The 18,185-nt window shown below is 42.1% G+C and overlaps 1 protein-coding gene across 10 annotated transcripts in view; it reads left to right on the top strand.

Annotated features, from left to right (window-relative positions):
* The window catches only part of bdnf (brain-derived neurotrophic factor), a 28,725-nt gene extending 11,922 nt beyond the window's left edge, over positions 1-16,803 (top strand). For 2 of the 10 annotated variants that reach the window (XM_051115721.1, XM_051115725.1), the window contains exon 2: positions 15,214-16,803. In XM_051115721.1, the coding sequence (XP_050971678.1) occupies positions 15,214-16,047 (834 nt within the window). In that variant the 3' untranslated portion in view covers positions 16,048-16,803. The other 8 variants (XM_051115726.1, XM_051115722.1, XM_051115723.1 and 5 more) reach the window with 8 other exon arrangements.
* The last annotated feature ends 1,382 nt before the right edge of the window (positions 16,804-18,185 follow it).

Genomic DNA, 18,185 nt, shown 5'->3' on the forward strand with positions numbered 1-18,185 from the left:
ACAAGTCTCCCGAGAACTTAGTCCTACTTGGCAGAAAATAATATTGTGAAATGTGATCTTACCTGACTTATCCCTCAGCTGGGAACACGGGCAGATTGAAAAATGTCTTGAACTGTACCGGCTTCGCGTAATGTTGACATATCACGCGCAATGCACGCACAGACACGCGAAAAAAAAGTGCACATTGCCGTCTTGGATGCGCAACTTTTCTCATGGTCATTCATTTTCACTCAGCGTCTCGGGGTTGTAGTTGCTACCTAAACTTGACCGCCTTCGCTTCTTTCAATCACGTAAGAGCACTAACGGCTTTTCTCTGAGCGAGGGCACTGCGTAAATCTGTATAGGGGTTTTGGGTAAATCGCGACTGGTTGCTATTTGTCCTGTCGGCACAGTCACCAAGGTGTTAGAGAGTTTAAGCACGCGGATATTGCAAAGGGTTATTAGATTCATAAGTCACCCAAGTGGTGGGCGATCTTCTGAGCACGGCAGAAGTTCTCATATGATGACTTCAAACAAGACACATTACCTACCAGCATCTGTTGGAGTGTGTGGATATTAAGACACTTCTATCTCCAGGACAGCATAGGGGAACATGGTAAGTAGCATGGAAATACTACACTTAAAGGAATAATTACTCCAAAAGGCATGGCTTGTGTTTACACTGTAGGGTTGCTATCAAAAGAACAGATTTTGATGTACGACACATACGAGTGCTCTCGGGCTTATAGACCCTAACGCTGAAGGCTACTTACACGAGGGTTCAGGTTTGCTAACATGAATGAAAAACTTTGTAATGCTGCTGTTTTCTGTGATTCTTAGGGCTAGAGGAAGAAAAAAATTATCTGAGCAAACCTAACGCAGGCACATACACAGCCGTAGAGAGTATACCTTCTAATTGGGTTTTTTTTGCCTTTGTTGCGCTGTGTGCCAATCTGCGCTTTGATGCCTGTTGGGCTTTTAGCCTTTAAACTGAATATCTTTTTTTTTTTCTTACAAGCGTAAGTGAAAAAGCAACATGTGTAGATATGTCCATCTGCCCTGCAGGACAAAAGCAGAGCACCAAGGCGCTATTACTGTGTGATTTGGGGACATGGGTTTCAAGCCTTTTGGGGGGGACTCCTCTTTAGAGGGTTATGAGCGACTTTTCAGATAAGTGATTCTTTTGTTAAGAAAACGACCGGCCAACATGTGATCAAATATTAACAGGACGGGCTTGCCAAGGATATATTCACGTGACAAGGCGTGGGGAAGCAATAGAGTAAAGCAATATCAAGTGGCACTTAACGAAAGTATAGATTTTTGCCTCTAAGTAACCTTAGCTGTGCTATGATTTCAGCACTTTGGACAGAGGCACCGGGAGTCGTTGAACGCTGCGGACTAACACGGAGTGAGTGGACATCGCCTTTTGTGTTTTGCAGTTCTTTTGCCAAAGCTAGGGAATTGTTTGACTTTTTCCTTCTTTTTTCGCTTTCGGAGGGAGCCCGGTGAAAAAACAAAGCAAAGAAACAAACGCGAGGAAAAGAACCAGTCGATAGTGGGGCTGCTTACTTTGCGCTTGGAGTTTTGTCGCCACTTAGAGCATGTGAAAGTTGAAATCGTAGAGCTGCTGTAGTGTACGCGTACTTTGCAAGCTCCACTTGGTGCACAGCGTTAACTTTGGGAAATGCAAGTGTTGGTCTTGGAGATCTAACCACTGATAGTGGTTGTCAGCTCTTAAAAAGGTAAGACCTCTTTGTTTTATTCTCCACTTTACTCGCAGCCCTCCTTGGGCAGATGTTTTACTTCTACACAGAGAGAAATGCCACCTCTTTACGCATTTTAACTTTGATTAGTGGTTACGGATGGAGAAAATCTTGCGCTGTGAAGAATCGCTTTGGCTAGTGATGGCAGAGACAAGGCACTGAGTCATGAGGGAAATGTTAAACTTGCGTTATCGTTTTACATTTTCCCTCTACTTTACTCGTATGGTTTTACACTGTGACTAGAGCAGAAAACCAAACGGTGGTAAAGTTGTTTCAATTAACAACCACGGTTCTGTCACGAATTCACTGAAAAGGAATGATGTATTAATTTCTATATCCCACAGTTCACCCCTATAGAGACGTTCACATTTAGCGGTTGCTTTACATGTGTTGTTATTTATAGCACAACACAAAAAATAAGTAAATAGTGCATGTAAGTGCGTAAACAGCTGACTTTCCGTCCTCATCCTAATCAAACGCTTGCGGAATTCTTGTTGTCTTAAATGCGCAATTGTCTAGCACACGCTTTTCTTTGCTTGTTGAATAATGGGGCATGTCTTTAATAAAATATACGACTCAGCACGAGCTACCTCCTGCTTATTGTCTTGCTGAAAACGAAAAGATCCTGATCTACCTATCTATCTATCTATTTGTCTGTCTATCTGTCGATCTATCTGTGGCTGTCATTCTCATCAACCTTTCTTATCAGCTAAATGTTGTTTTCGTTAGCATGGAGGGATAATTTATTCGTTGAATCGATCCTAAAGTGGTGCAACCAGCCCTATCAATGTAATCGCGTCTGTAGCATCTCCTCACTTCGTCATCGTGGACATATTGCTAGTGTTTTTACTACGGACCGCTTCTCCGTTTCATTCATCCCGAGATTTCCACTCCTCTCCTCCAGCATCACCTGCTCATCTCGCTCCCCAGCGCACAGGTCTGTCTGTGCACACGCCGAACAGTTGGGAACCACTTAGAGCTAAAAGCTTTCGCCACAGATAACATATCATGTTAAAGTATTTTGAATTGCCTCGCCAAAAATAGCCCGATGGTCAAAACATTGTGTGTGTGTGTTTGTGCGTTCATATAGATACATTTCCAGTTAAAGTGAATAAGAATTTGGATAGGCGTGGTCAGATTTTGTTCAGACTGGGTTAGATGGAGCCACCGATAAGATTGCCTGATAAGGAAATGGCTGAGAGGGTGTCACGCGTATTGTGGAGAAAGCTGAAGAAAAGCTGTGCAAGACTGAGGCAAAATTAGGACAGTCAGCGTTTTAAAGGAGCCTTTCGCTGATGATTTTCTGACTTTTATGCCGACTAAGTTTAGGAATTCGTCTCAGTTTCTGAGAGGGATGAGCGGAGGATATTGGCTACGGTCGCTCTCTTTTTTTTCTTTGTATCCAAGAATCTGATTAAAGGGTGAAGCGATTGAATGACAAACAGACAGATATGAAAGCCCACGGGCGCCTCAGCACTGCGTTAATCAAGAGTCTATCAGGCGGAAGACATTCAGTGTGTCATTTAGCTGCTTTTAAATGATCCTTATGACTGTTTCTCTTTGTCCGGCAGCGTTAGCTTCTTTCAGCACTGCTAAATCGGTAATTTCTCTATTAAACATTTTTTCCTTGTCATAATCGTACGAAACATGTTGGCGAGAAAATCTCTGTTGTTACAAAAACAGCTGACTTGAAAGTGACATAAATCAAGTGGGACAAGCAGCATATGTTTTTCGGACTGGTCCGAAAATCATAGCAGCTGCTGTTATAACTAGATTTTATTAACGCTGTTTTGCCATTGCAATCCTGTCGTAACGCTCTTGTTATTATCGGGCAAATATTGTGAACATTATTGTTGACATGCAACGAAACGGTCACGAGCGCCGTTTTTTTTACGAGCAAAAATCTCATGCATAATTTCAGCTCTGTGTTTTTCAACGAAATAATGCTTGTTTTTGCTTGCAAAAAAATCCAGTGGCGAATGCCGAAATATTTATGCATCGATATGCGAAATATATTTTTTAGCCTTGTTTAGAGTGAAATGTTGCTGTTGTTGTTGCTATTATTAAACGATTATTTGTTTGTGATTTGATTACACCTCTAAACACGAGTCATGTTTTCATTTACCGCATGCACATTTTTTTATTTAGAAACAAAAACGTATATATAATATAATTTTAGTTCATAAGACAGAGAGGGATAGAGATGTGGGTTGGTGGTGTGGGTGTGGGCATGCGGGGGGAAGGGGGCTGGAGGCGGATGCGGGGAGGGTGGGGGGTGCTGGGGGATGGCACGACACACTTTGTATGTACGGAAGGTTTTTTATAGAACTTTCTGCAATGTACGTCATCGGATCAGTCCATAAATGGGGTTGTGTTATCTAGCTGAGAATCTCCCTCTCCGCCCCCCCTCCCCTCCGCTCTCTGATCGCTGCAGAGTTAAGGGTGGGCGTCAATAACAAATCTGAGCTTGGTAGGTTTCAATTCAGACATCACATAATGCTATTGTGGCATTAGATTTTTACAGTTTAATCCGCGTTTCCTTCATCCTCGTTTGACTGACCGCCGCCGATGATAAGGGGACATTTATTTATGAACTAAATATGAAAATTGTTTTGTTGACCGAAAGCGGCTTTCTTAATTAACTTTTATAGAGATGTACCGACTTATTGCGCCCTGCCTCACTCGCGGGAGGAATTTATTATAGGCCTACTGAATATGCAGAGTTCCTCTGGGAAATAAAAGCCTGTGCTCGTCACAGTTGCGAAAAAGGGAAAGGTCCGTTTTTTTCAGCTACCCCCCTTAAAAGATTCTATTTTGCGAACTGCAATAGTCTCACAATTTTGCGAACAACACCAGCAATAACCATAAAAATACCAGTCATCATAATCGTATTAAGATTAATCACAATTTTAATAAATTGCATAATTTAGTAGGCTCATTTCCTGCGTGGTGCCAAAATTATTTGAATGATACTTCCGACGCTTTTAGTTTAATTATTCTGTGTTTATGATGCTATTTAGACAAGTCTAAATACATTTAGTCAATTAGCACCTCCGATCGCGGGATATTCTGCGCAAGAAAACCACAAGAGGTTTGAGGAATTGGGGGCGCGCTCAAGCAGGAGCGTGACTTGCGGTGCTCTAGCGCAAAGCGCTCGTTCTGCAAGAGGTCGTGAGATATCTACACTTTACGGTGTAATTCCTCCATAATCTGCTTGCAAACGACGCTGGATATGTATTGTTATTTTCTGCAAGACTTTTGAAAAGAATTTTTGCTATTTAGGGTGCTGTGACCCCACCGTGTTTGCATTTAATGTTTGTGTAAACAAGGGTGTTTGTGTCTGTGGGATACATATTATTAACCTCCAGCTTATATCTGCATACTAATTCGAACCGTTTGACGGGGTCTGCATGATGAGCTTTGCTACTTGTTTGCCACCCACCTGTGTGCTTTACTCACTGATATAAAATGGAGTGGCACTTGCCTTTCTCTATGTGAATAGCTACAGAGCAGCATTAGTGCTGGTGCCTGGCAACTAAGGCTCCGCCAAGGAATCCTCTAACTATTCGCCAACGTCAATGCTTGGGTATGTATATCCAGGACTTCTCTAACATGTTTGCAATTTGCCTCTGTGGATGTTGGTTAAGAATGGCATCTGGACTGTGTTTGTGTTTGAGTGTGACTTTGATAGACTTGCTTAACGTTAACTTCTAACACGAGGTTGTTGAACAAAGCAAACTTTTTTTTCCACATTTGGATGTTTAACATTTCTTAGAGGTCATTTAGACTGCCGTTTCTCTCCGCCTGCTTTGTAGAACAGCGATTTTCATTCTTCGTGGACACTTGAGTTCTGAATATCTCAACTTCGTTTGTAAAAGCGAATAAGTGAATCAGTGGAATTTTGAGCTTACGGTCATCATTCAGATCAATTTTAGTGCTGCTATTATAAATCTGAAGTGCATTTTTGTTTACAGTCTACAGTATTAAGTCATCCATATTTGAAACTAATATACAAACAATGCATAGTAGCCGCAGAAGACAGGCTACAATAGTGCATGACAAGAACTGTCTACCTAATTATGTAAATATACTCACCCCTGACACATAAGGGTTTGTTGGGCAAGCAAAAGGCTAGATTACCAGAGGATGTGTGTACAAAGGGATAAAGTGCAGCAGAGGGCTTATACCCCACGGATACATTACCAGTGTAGCTGGTGTATGCTGCAAGGGATAGATTACAGTTACGTGGATTGTATAGCTCATTGTGTCTATGTGCTAAAGTGGATATCTAAGTGTGTAGTCCCATAATGTAGCTGCTATAAGTCAAGACTTTCAGATGTTTATCTTACACGGCTGGCCGCTGTTGACCACCGCCGGCCCTTCATTGATAACAGGGACCTGTTGCATCTTGCTATTGGAGAGATGAGCACTGCGCAATTCTTCGGCGTACAGAGTGGGTCTCAGATGAGAGACGGTGATGTGAGTCACACTAAGCACTGCCCAGACTCCCTTCCCTAAAGACAGGCAAGCCGGCGAAACACAGACAGGCACCCAGGAATGGGCAAACTTAAGTTCCACAAAGTGACTCACTCATTTCAATGCAATGACAAAATGGAAAGATGGAACCCACTTGAGCGAGTGTACATACTCAAACGTACACTCCACATCACAGACTAAACAACAGTAAATCATTGACGTTTTTTTTAAGTATACTCTGCGTGATTTACATGTTTCGTCATTCATATTTTTGTTTACAGCTGGCTTGTGTGGGAAACGTTTGTGAAGACTCAGCTACACTCTTATAAATAAAGATTACAAAAGGGGGGTTTTACAGCAATGTGTTTGGGTTCCTCAAAGCACCTTTCATTAAATAGTTCTTTAAGAGAACATTTATGAAATGCAAGGGTTCCATGGATCTTAAAGGTTCTTCACGGAACCATAGATGCCAGTACAGAACCTTTATTTCTAAGAGTGTATGTGCCATGCTGACACACATTTTGGTTTATTTTTGTTTTTCATTGTTCAGAAATGACATTGTTCAGTTCCCTCTGCTCAGTGACAGTACTGTGATGTGTTTGACAAATGTTGTAAACTGACTTTATTGGCCTGTCACACTAGGAGCTGGTCTAGTTTTCTCATTTTCTCATTCTCTAGTTTTCTAGCAGTGGCCCAAAGCTCTTTTTTCCACTCTCTCAGTGATTCAAGAAGCCTCTGTTTTTACAACTAGTTCTGACACTCTGAAAGTTTTATCATCTTGCCCTGGAGTAGCAGGAACTATTTCACCATTTCAGGTTTGTACAGGACCCAGATCTCCTCCAACATGTTTAGAGAGATGCTTCATTAGGTGTCCTCAAAATCCTATTTTGCCATTGTGTGGAAGACCTGTCAGCTCCAGGATGGAATATGCTACGATGGGTCAAGACAGAACACAAGACAACAGATGGCGAGTTTTTGAGAAAGCTGAGGTGACGTCATTAGCGACCCGACCTATTGGATAGAGACACGGCCATCGCTTCTGACGCCGCTCCGACTCTCTCAACATTCAACATATTGAACACGCCGATCCTGATGGTCAAGTTTCATCTCCGATGTCCATACTGTATGTGTTGTCATCATTTCCACAGACCCTAAAGTTTCCAGCAAATGAAAGTCAAGGTCTTCCCACAGGGCTGTGTTCTCATTAGTCCATATGTCCACTTTGTGGTTATCTTAGTTCTGTCTGTGGTGCTGGTGTCAACTTTGTGCTGTATGTGCAGTTCTGAATGAGATCCATGTTGTTTTTGTGCTCCTAATGAGAAGCAGAGTGATTTATTTATGGATTACCTAGCTGGAACAGCCCTAATGCGCAGTGTGAGAGTGTACATGAGTGTGTGTGTGCGTTTGTGTGTGCATTTTACCTCTCTTGGAGTCATGTCGCTCAGTAATTGCTGATGCAACTCTTTGTCATCCAGGGTTTGCCCTCTCCTCCTGTGAACCTATGGGATGAGTTATATTCATCTTGGCTTGTCCCTATAGGAGAGAGGAAGGGGCTGTAAGCATGAGTATGTCAAAACGAGTGAAGGTGAAAGTATATTTGTGAAAGTTAAGCAGTGCAAAAAGATGAAAAGGAGAGAAAGAAACAGAAAGATGGAGATGGAAAGAAATAAAGGGAGAGGGAGTTGGTGTGTGTATGTGAATGTGTGAGAGGAGGCAGGTGTTAGCATCCACTCCCATGCTGGGAACAGCTAGGTTTGAAACCGCTCCACCTCATTACCTTATGCAGAGAATAATCATCATCACTATACACCGAACTCATCAATATAAATCTTGCATTGGACGAGATCCAAAAGCACTTGGAGCTTTAGAGTCTTGGTGAAAGTATGGGGCTAATGATGTGGTGTATAGCATGGGGTGAAAGAACAAGGAATAGTTCTCCTAAACTCCTCATGGAAGGTCACGTTAAATACCGCGGTAAAGCTCCAGTCGAAGAGCAAAGGTATATCGTCGCCCTATTAGTTTGAACATCTTTGACCATTCACCTTACAAATATCAAACAAACCGCTCCCATTCTTGGAAGAACATAACTGACACTGGAAGAACAATGAATAGTATTAAAAGCAATGAACCAACATCTGGCACATAAGCTCCTTTGGCAGACAGAGGGTCTCGAGCTGACAATAGTTTAAAATATCACACACAGAGAAGTCCGGGGAATAATAGGTCCTTGATGTGGTGGGGGCAAGGAGTGAGCTCTTTACTTTGAAGCTACCTTTGTGGAGTCACAATTGCAAATATCAATTTCAGCAGATGATCTATAGTCTTGTCACAAAAAGGTGTTTCGTATTAACCTAACGGCTGTCCGTTAGGAAGCTGTTGCAGCATTTGGTGGCCACTGAGTTTAAATTGGATTGAACTATGGAGATTTAGATGGCAAATGCAATAGCCTAAAACCATAAATCATCTTTTGAATCGAGAACTGCAAGTGTAATAACTTAAACCATAAATTATCATCATACCTGTCGTTCAAAAGAAGCCTTGGACATGGAACTAAACAGATTTCAGGTGTTTGCCACAATTTGAAACATGAATGAAAGTGGTTCATATTTTATACATACCTTCATTATTAAAGACGAGGATTAGGAAAAATATCAATAAGCCTACACTTACTGAATGGTAATCAGCAGAATGAGTACTTATGAGAGGATGCGATGCGACGAATATTAAAAAGCACATTCGGACTCCATATATCCAGGAATTGAAAAGGTTTCTCTCATATGTTACTCTTTGGCTCTCGCCATAACAACATACTTTCCGGTTATTCGTTAGGAAGCGTCTCACTCGGTTGGCGCTCGGTCGCGCTCGCACTGGAGTCACATGTTGCAACGTCACGGCAGTAGTTAGTTACTGTAGTCGAGAGGAATGAAGCCGTCATTTCAAGCTGGAGAGCTCTCTCAATGCGCACTACACCGCCAGCGCTCACCATGCCATCCAACTGCTTCAACCCAACTCCAAAGGATCCGCTCAGTCATGGGAGTCCATTACCTCAACCATGCAATTTCCACCATCAATAATTTAATCTATTTGCTCAAAAGCTGAAGAGACAACTTGCAGCTGCTGCTTGGCGAATATCGCAAAATAGTTACGCGGAGGGCTTACCCAAAACATCCCAGATGACACTGTCCTGCTGAATGGTCTCCTTTACGACTGGACAGTAAAGGTAGGTTTTTTGTTGTTGTTGCGCGGAATAGAGTGATAACTGCAGGTTTTGTATGGACTGCGTCTAAAATGAGTTAAGAAAGTAATCAAGTGTTGGATCATGCAGCGGCAACGTGAAACGCTATCCTCGCGTTCATTAATAAGATACGGCGTTATTATGTTGATTGAATTTCTGATAGGGGTCAGTGGAAGCAAAAAGTTGTTTTGGTTCATTATCCAGGGCTATTAGCTGTTTACCCCTGCCGCTTTTATGTATTCAGTTGTTTAGTAGTTAGTTTGATGATATTTGGACGTTGATATTTTATTGACATGTCATTTTTACTTGTTAATGGCGTAAAAGTATTACCAAACGACATAATAGTGTGTTTACTCACAAGGGCAGATTGTTTATACAGTTCTGTGTGCGAACGTTTAGATAATAAATGCGTTTCGTGAATTCAATGAGACTTGAAGAACATGAAACTTGAGATCGTCGTTTAGGTTTACCGTGTAGAGTCTAGCCTTCCCCTGGAACAGATAAACTCCCAGAGCGAAGATAAAGTTTTCAAATGAAAAACAAATAAATTATAGCTCTTGGGCTCTTTGGATGCTAACTTTATAAATTATCCCGCTAGTTTTTTTTATCCCATAATCGTAATTGATTTTGTACTAATGCGTATTGTTGTTTATAGTGCTGTTTATTATTATAATGTGTCTATAATGTATTAAATATGTACACGCAAAATTGTTTTAGAACAAAACAAATAGATGACGTAGGCTGCCTCATTGAAAACAGGCCTATTTATTCTTATTAATCTGCGTTCTCTCTGTGTAAGCGTTTGTTTATGTGTCAGAAAGAGAAAGAGATGTTTCTAATCGTCTATGCCTTTCTGCTTGCCTTCACGTCAAATGCGCTTTATGTTGTAGGCGAATGCGCCATCTAGTGCAAAAGTGTTGTAAAGCCTGTTAACGAGTAAAGGATGGATGGTGTGGATGCCGCTGTTTTAAGACAGTCGTCTCAGACACCACTTTTCTAGTTTAGAAAATCGACCATGGCGTTAAGTTTATACCAGGTGTAATGGCATATTCCCGCACCGTCGCGGCTTTAGAAGTGTTGTGATAGATGGTACCCAGGATGTTTCAAATTCCTTAGAAAGTTCCTGGAAAAAAAACTCAATCTCTACTAACATATAGAGTGGCAAATCTTAGATGATATTTCCCTCGCGGATCCAGTTCGCCAATGCGTTGCCCTTTCTCCTGTTACGAGAAAAGACGAAACTTAGCCTGTACATAAATTATTACAGCACTAATGTTTAATTTGTCTTTGTCTTCTGCCTTTCCGCAATAGAGACACAAGTTGCAATGACTTTCAGTGGGGTCGTGTGTTTTGTAAAATTTTTAAATTGCTCGGTTTATGATTATTGTACCTTATTGTAGTGATGCATTTCTGGGTGTAATCTGTCGAGTTTCGTTTTACGCATCTTGCCACTTGTTAATCGTCTATGTCTTCTATTTATAATGCATTTATTATGATATACTGTGATTATGTTAATCTGTAAAGAAGTGACCGCCCGATACTGATCATACTGCGCATGCGCAGCATACTGTTGTTATGGTAACTTCCGACATCTATTCCGTTCATTATTTAACAACAGGTGAAAATACGCACTCTGACTGACTTAAAATATAACTTTTATCTGGTTTTGTTAAAACCCCTTTTCAAACTTGGGGGAAAAAAACGTTTTATTAAAGCCCCCATCATCCCCATCATATTGATGTGAACTACAGCATGTATAATCTAAACAGTTTTAGCCTCTTTCCTAGTAGTGTTTTATAGATTTTGTTTGTTTTCAGCAGTATGCTGATACAAATGACTGCAATTTTGACAATTTTCATCAATTTACTTGTGCAGTTTCGTTAAAGATGATGAAGATTTTTGACTTACCAGAGCTATCCTATCCATCACCCATCACCATTGCGTCTTTAAGGTTATTTATACAATTTGGATTAGACAAGATAGAGGTCTTGAACTCTTTGAACAAGCACCAACTCAACCTCTTGGAAAAACCTTGCATTTGAGAGCATAGATGAATAGATGGTGTTATTTTGCAGTTGTCTCTTGTTGTGCTACCACTAATGCCAGGTTGTAACTATTATGGATTCCACATTTTAATGTGGTCTCGAAGTCAGAGTAATAATTAGCAGCTGAGACACCTGTGTGAGCTTAGGTGATGCACGCTACAGTGCCCTTGTCATTGAAACAAGTACACCAAAGCAGTCTTTTCTCATGTTACAAGCATTTTCCCCAAGCTTTGTTGTTCTTTTCAAATATTTAATCATGCATTGTTAACTATCTTTGTCCTTAAGGAGTGAATGCCTTTTTAGAGTGCTAAGACTAAGAGAAAAGTGTCTGTTACCACAATTCTTTTAAGTTGGAAGAGCCTTATACATCTGTCATCAGTGGTTTTGTTTCTTAATCCCTCTATGGTATGGAGATGTAAGCAAATGCAGTTGTGGGGGAATCAAGATCATGCAGACCAATCTATCCTGTCCTACCTGCCCCTTTCCAAACAATCGAGCAGGTGCATGTGTTCTTTTTGCCAAAACCATAGAGCTGCCACTCATGCCCAATTAAAGTACAATCATGTTTTACAGTGAAAGGCGTTTGAACGTGCTCCTACCGAGCCCCGACCACATGGATCAAATACAGCTGTGTGGATGAAGTATTTCATCAAGCTTTCTGTGCCTTACTTTGTAGACAGAGAGCTTGAAAGATCACCGAAGGCTGGATGGTTTCTCATGTGAGAGGCTTGATTGATGGAAACCTTGTTTGTTGTATATTCAATGCCTCATAATGAATCTGGCTTCAAAGGTCTACCAAAAGCATGAATTAGCAGCTTTGTTGACACGGATTATTTCGGCATCACCCGTGAAAGTCGTCTTCTTTATTTTAGCCATTTAAACACACCTGAAATGGTGGCTAGATTCTTTAATGTGGCAGCGACGACGACCGCATTACCACTCACGTTCTGTGACCCATCACAAAAACACCTGTACTCCCTGTGTACACAAACACAGCTCATGTTTGCACATCGTACCGTACGATGACAGGATATTGATATCGCATTATCATGCGCAGCTCAAACACACGCATATTAAAAGCAGAACAAACATGTCCGTCAAGGTAATCTTGTCTTCCCTCGCTGCTTTGAATGAGACAGAAGGTCTCAGTTATTGCCAACTCAGTCCCAGAGCAATAAAGTGATTCATCGTCTAGATTACGTTTTAACAGGAAGTTGATTGAGAGCATAATCCATATTGATTCTCTTGATGGAAACAGGAAATAGCAGAGTTAGAAATAAAATCGTTTGTTGTTCCTGGTGAGAAGGGACCCCAGAGGAAAATGGAAAGCAATTGCGAGCTGATGAGTGGCACTGCCCCCTAGCACCACTCCTTCTAGCCCCACCGCCCTTTTCCTCTCATCCCCCTTTGAGACCGGGGAGAGACGTCATCAGGGTTGTTGTGCTCTTGGCCTCCACCCGCTGCCACACCGGTGCTCTAGTCTAATTAGAAGGGAAAGATACAATTTAGTCAGCGTCGTGCGCCAGTGTTCAGTAGTCAACACTAAGTGACCTTCGCCCTTTTACGTGATACCTCCAAGTTGTGTGATATATTTAAGTTTATGCATTACCGGTAGGATTTGGATGAGAGATGGCATTGGCACTCCACCTGCTGTCAGGTAGGGCAACTGAAGGGATTTGGGTGTCAGCATGACTGATGCTGGTATTTCATTCAGAAGCCTCCGCAATATATATAAATACTTCTCTCATTAGGGAGACGACAGATGTTTGCTAATTGGGATCATCCTGAAACTGGGGCGGTTACTGGGCTATGCCACTCGGTGTGTGTGCGTGTGCGTGCACCCGCACCGAGGTTGTCTTGAGAGTAGGAACGCTGACAATAATCCATCCGTCCTCGCAGGCGGGACACATCTGGAGGAATGAAATAAGACAGAATCATTGAATAATCCTCATGCAGGCACTTTAAATTCCTTGCTATATTCAGCAGAGGTAATTGCTGACAATGTAAGAAGCTTTTTCCATTACGGGGAAAGCTGACAGACTGAAGTATCTTTTCATGCCTGCAGAAGCAGCTTGTACACACATTTTGCGCGCTGCCTGATTTGATTAAGATTGATCTGTCCTCCACAGCTGTATCCTCGGCTCTGGGTTTTTCCATGCTTGTTTTTGACCATTTGAGAGGAGAGATTAAAGATGCTCCCACCTCATCTCCCTAGCCAAACACTCTCGCACACACACGCGCATTGGCGCACACACGCTCTCTCACACACACACCCCTCGTGGACTGCGACGTCACTGAGCGAGGGGACTTTGAGCTCATTAAGTAGCGGGCTGTGATATTCTGAATCGAGACTGTGGGACTCCCAACCGGCCTATTTATAGAAAGCACATCTCCATGGCAGTCATCGCTGCGCTAGCAAATCGCAGCCGTGGCCCCAGACACCAATTAAGAATGAAACAAATGCCTTTTAGACAGGGCGTGTCCCTCCTTCTCTCCTACCGGCCCGTACCGCCTTCTGCTCTGGGAGCGGATCCTCCCTCTGCCTCTTCCTGAGGCTGCGTGGGGCATCAGGAGGACAGCACGCAGAGAACTGGCGAAGCCTTGCTGCGGTGCTGGATATTTTTAAATGCAGCCCCCCCCTCCGCCCCCTTTCCCCACCCCTACCTCTCCCCTTCTCCTTCTCCTTAGAAAAGTGAGAGTAATGGGTATTTTTTGTTGTTGTGTATGCATGTTCCCCTGTCTGTTCGTATGCGCTGGGATGCTGTTGGATGCAATGAATCGCGGTGACTCATAGAGGGACTTCAGAGAGGTAAGAGAAAGCTGCAAAGAGGAGGGGAGAGAGAAGGAATCAAATCGAATTTTCATTTAGTTGCATTGTTTTTGTAGTCACTGACTAGAACATGGCAGTTTGTGTGTAGGGATACCTTTTTTCAATTCTTTCTGCTCTGATCCTGTCTTTCCTTATCTCTCAGTCTCCTTCAGTTTTGAACTCTCATAGTGGGAAAGATAATCATCACCTTACTGTGTGGGTTTGTTCTTCCAAATGAATCCTGCTCAGGTGATTCCAGAGAAGTTGTTTTGCATTTGGAAAGTATATAAAGTTCATCTATAACTCAAATATTTTAAAAAGAAATGAATAGTAAGAACGTACTGAATTTAATAATCGAATCGAATTACTCATCAAAAAGCTTGATGATAGAAGCTGTTCTGTCATTTGATGGTGGGCTTTGACTTGTCACCTATATCTGTTCTGTCTGATACTCACACAAGCAGTTCACACACCTCTAAGGGAACAGGAGGCGAGGGAGAGTGAGAAGGAGGAAGGGAAGGGGAAGAGAGAGACGGAGGAGAGTGGGAGCAGTTCTCTCGTGTCCTCTTAATGATACTCCAGGGTCTCTGAATTTAGCCCGCTGCGTTTGCTGGTGGGGGGAAGGGGGGCACAAACGTGCAGGTGTGTGTGCAGGGATGGAGTAAGCGTGCGGTGCGAGTTGCACTCCCGTGGGCCGGTAACTAAAAATGAAACAAAGAAATAACAAGTCGGCGCGTTACGGGAAGGATTTGCGACGTTCGGTTGGAAGCAAGGCCGTTATTAAAGGTGTTTAACGTAATGTTTGTTGCAGTACGGTGAATGAAAATGGTTGCTTTACGTTTTGTTTTCTCTTCCTCCCTCCCCTTTCCTCACTCCCCCATCCCTCTTGTCTTTTGCTGTCTCCAGTTCCAACAGGTTAGAAGAGTGATGACCATCCTGTTCGTTACTATGGTTATTTCATACTTCAGTTGCATGAGAGCTGCGCCCATGAGAGAGATCCCGGGCGTGCAGGGGGGCCACCGGGCCGAGGGCTACCTGGGCGCCGCCGCCGCCGCCGCTGCTGCCGTCACCTCGGGCAGCCGAGGCCACGGGACTCCACAGAGTGGGGGCGGGCTGCCCTCGCTCACGGACACTTTCGAGCAGGTGATTGAGGAGTTGCTTGAGGTGGAAGGGGAGGCGACGCAGCAACTGGGGCCCGGGGCTGACCAGGGCCAAGGAGGGGGCGGTCCCGCAGCCGTGGCAGACTCGAAGGACGTTGACATGTACGCCTCGCGGGTGATGATCAGCAACCAAGTGCCTTTGGAGCCGCCGTTACTCTTTCTCTTGGAGGAATACAAAAACTACCTGGACGCCGCCAACATGTCGATGCGCGTGCGGCGGCACTCGGACCCCGCGCGGCGAGGGGAGCTCAGCGTTTGTGACAGTATTAGCCAGTGGGTGACGGCTCTGGACAAAAAGACGGCCATAGACATGTCGGGCCAGACGGTCACCGTCCTGGAGAAGGTCCCCGTGACTAACGGTCAGCTGAAGCAATACTTTTACGAGACCAAATGCAACCCGTTAGGGTACACAAAGGAGGGGTGCCGAGGAATAGACAAGCGGCACTATAACTCGCAATGCCGGACAACCCAGTCTTACGTGCGAGCCCTTACCATGGATAGCAAAAGGAAGATCGGCTGGCGGTTTATACGGATAGACACTTCGTGTGTATGCACATTGACCATTAAGAGGGGCAGATAGTGTACACAATGTATAGATTTTATTGAGAGTTCTAAAAAAGAGAGAGAAAAGAGAAAATATCTATTTGTATATATACATAACAGGGTAAATTATTCCGTCAGATGAAAAATTTTATGGACTGCATGTAAAAAAGATGAAGTTTATACAGTAAAAGTGATACTACAGTCTATTTATTGAACATATTCATGATCTTGTAAACAATTAAAAAAAAGATCTGATCAGTCATTCGCGCCCAGTTCAAATTACTATATCACATTCCTCAAGACATTGTGTTTTTTACGTTGCCAAGATTTTGAGAGATGAGGAGAGGAGGGGGTGAGGAAGAATTACATTCAAGAAAAAAAAAAAACAAGAAAAGGAAAAAAAAAAACTTGCATGCTGCTTCAATTGTGAATTGAGAAACTGTCCACTTTGGGAAAACAAGGAAACGATTTCCGACCAAAACATTCCGTTTACATTCTCAACCGTAACAGGATTTCCTCCTCTCAGTACTCTGTCTGTTTACTATCCTCAACTTCTCAAGGTAATGTTGGAAATACATACTATGTCAAGGTGCTGTTGTCAAAGCTTTGCTGTTTATTTTTTTATCCCCACAAGATGAAAAAATATATATAAAATATATATAAAATTTATTCATTGACATGTGTTCTGGATTAATATAATTCATTTTGTATGTTGTGAAGTTGTTTGCAATATTAAATTGAAATATTTGAAGAAATAAAATTACTATAGGCAACTGAAAAACAAAACCAATGTCAATAAAGTTTGAGCTCTCCATTTGCAGGTCTAAATTTGGCACAAGCTTTGGAGAGAACATCTTCTCTCACAGCGAACATACATTGGATCCTACATTCAAATGATTTCTAAATGGATAGAGATCCATTTAAGTGCCTCCCATTCTCTCACCATACAAATATATAATCGAGAGCTAGTTTGAGGAATTTCACAGTCTGTCCAATGTAGATTCAACTCTCTTCCACAGAAGAACAAACACTACAAAGAGTTCTCAGGTAAGACCTATTGTAAACTTGGCATGTAAATTCTATGGAAACCAGTTCCTCATGTAATGTTGTCCAGTCAGAGGGTACAGGTCGCCATCGCTAACACCAGGAGATTAGGATTTTCTTTTGTCTGAAAGATAGATCAATGGAGTCAACACTCCAATGCACTCTACGTGATATCTGATACACCTGAACACACAGACACAGACCTATACACAAACCTGCTTTACTTCAAAGGCTGTTATCAGACAACAGAACAGAAACTGTCTGACACTGATACACTGCCACAGATAAGAGAGGACACGGGAGTTTCATCTGTTTATGGTAAGTATCTCACTGCATCATAAGTACACGGACAGGGCAACAAAGAAAGGATGCTCAAGCAGAAAGTCACAATAAATGATCATGAGTGCATCTTTCTTGGCAAACATACCATTTTCAGATAAACGGGAATCATATGAAACACCATCGTGTTGATTCAACAAAGAAGCCTGGTACGGAAACTATAATAATAATCATCTATCAACATTGCTTAATGAGTAAAACCTTTAACAACAAAAATATATATATATATTTGAGCCCTTTTTACTGCAAAATGCAACCTTGTACAGCAATGGTGACTGGGCTAGATGAGGAAATAGACAATACGACATTCTCCTGGTGCATTTTACCCGAGAAACATCTTGCATGACTGAGTTATTTTTGTGAGGTTCAGATTTTCCCCAGTTCAAAGTAGTCCTTGGTAAGACCCAGCAGGGCCCTGTCCCATTTGCTAGAGAAGTAGGCCACTCTATTCTCTTTTTCCCTTTCTACAATACCAGCAACTAAACTCTTAGAATCAGTTTTAGCAAGCCAGTCCAGTTTGTTTTGTGGCTTCAATAAAACATGAGAATATCAAATTAGTAAAAAAATAAATAAATAACAGAGCAAAATACAGTGTCTAATGATAATATCATAAAATAATTGCAATTAAGTAAATTAATTACGTGTAAAAGTTTCTTTTATCTGAATAAAAAACATTTTTTTATTGAGTGTGACGTTTGATTTTGCATAAGCCTATTCCAAGGCTCATGTAGATGAATCCTCTTTAAATAGTGTTATATTATAAAAAATATATATAGAAATTATTTTTTAAAA

Source organism: Labeo rohita, chromosome 7, assembly GCF_022985175.1.
Source record: "Labeo rohita strain BAU-BD-2019 chromosome 7, IGBB_LRoh.1.0, whole genome shotgun sequence".
NCBI classification, from domain to species: Eukaryota; Metazoa; Chordata; class Actinopteri; order Cypriniformes; family Cyprinidae; genus Labeo; species Labeo rohita.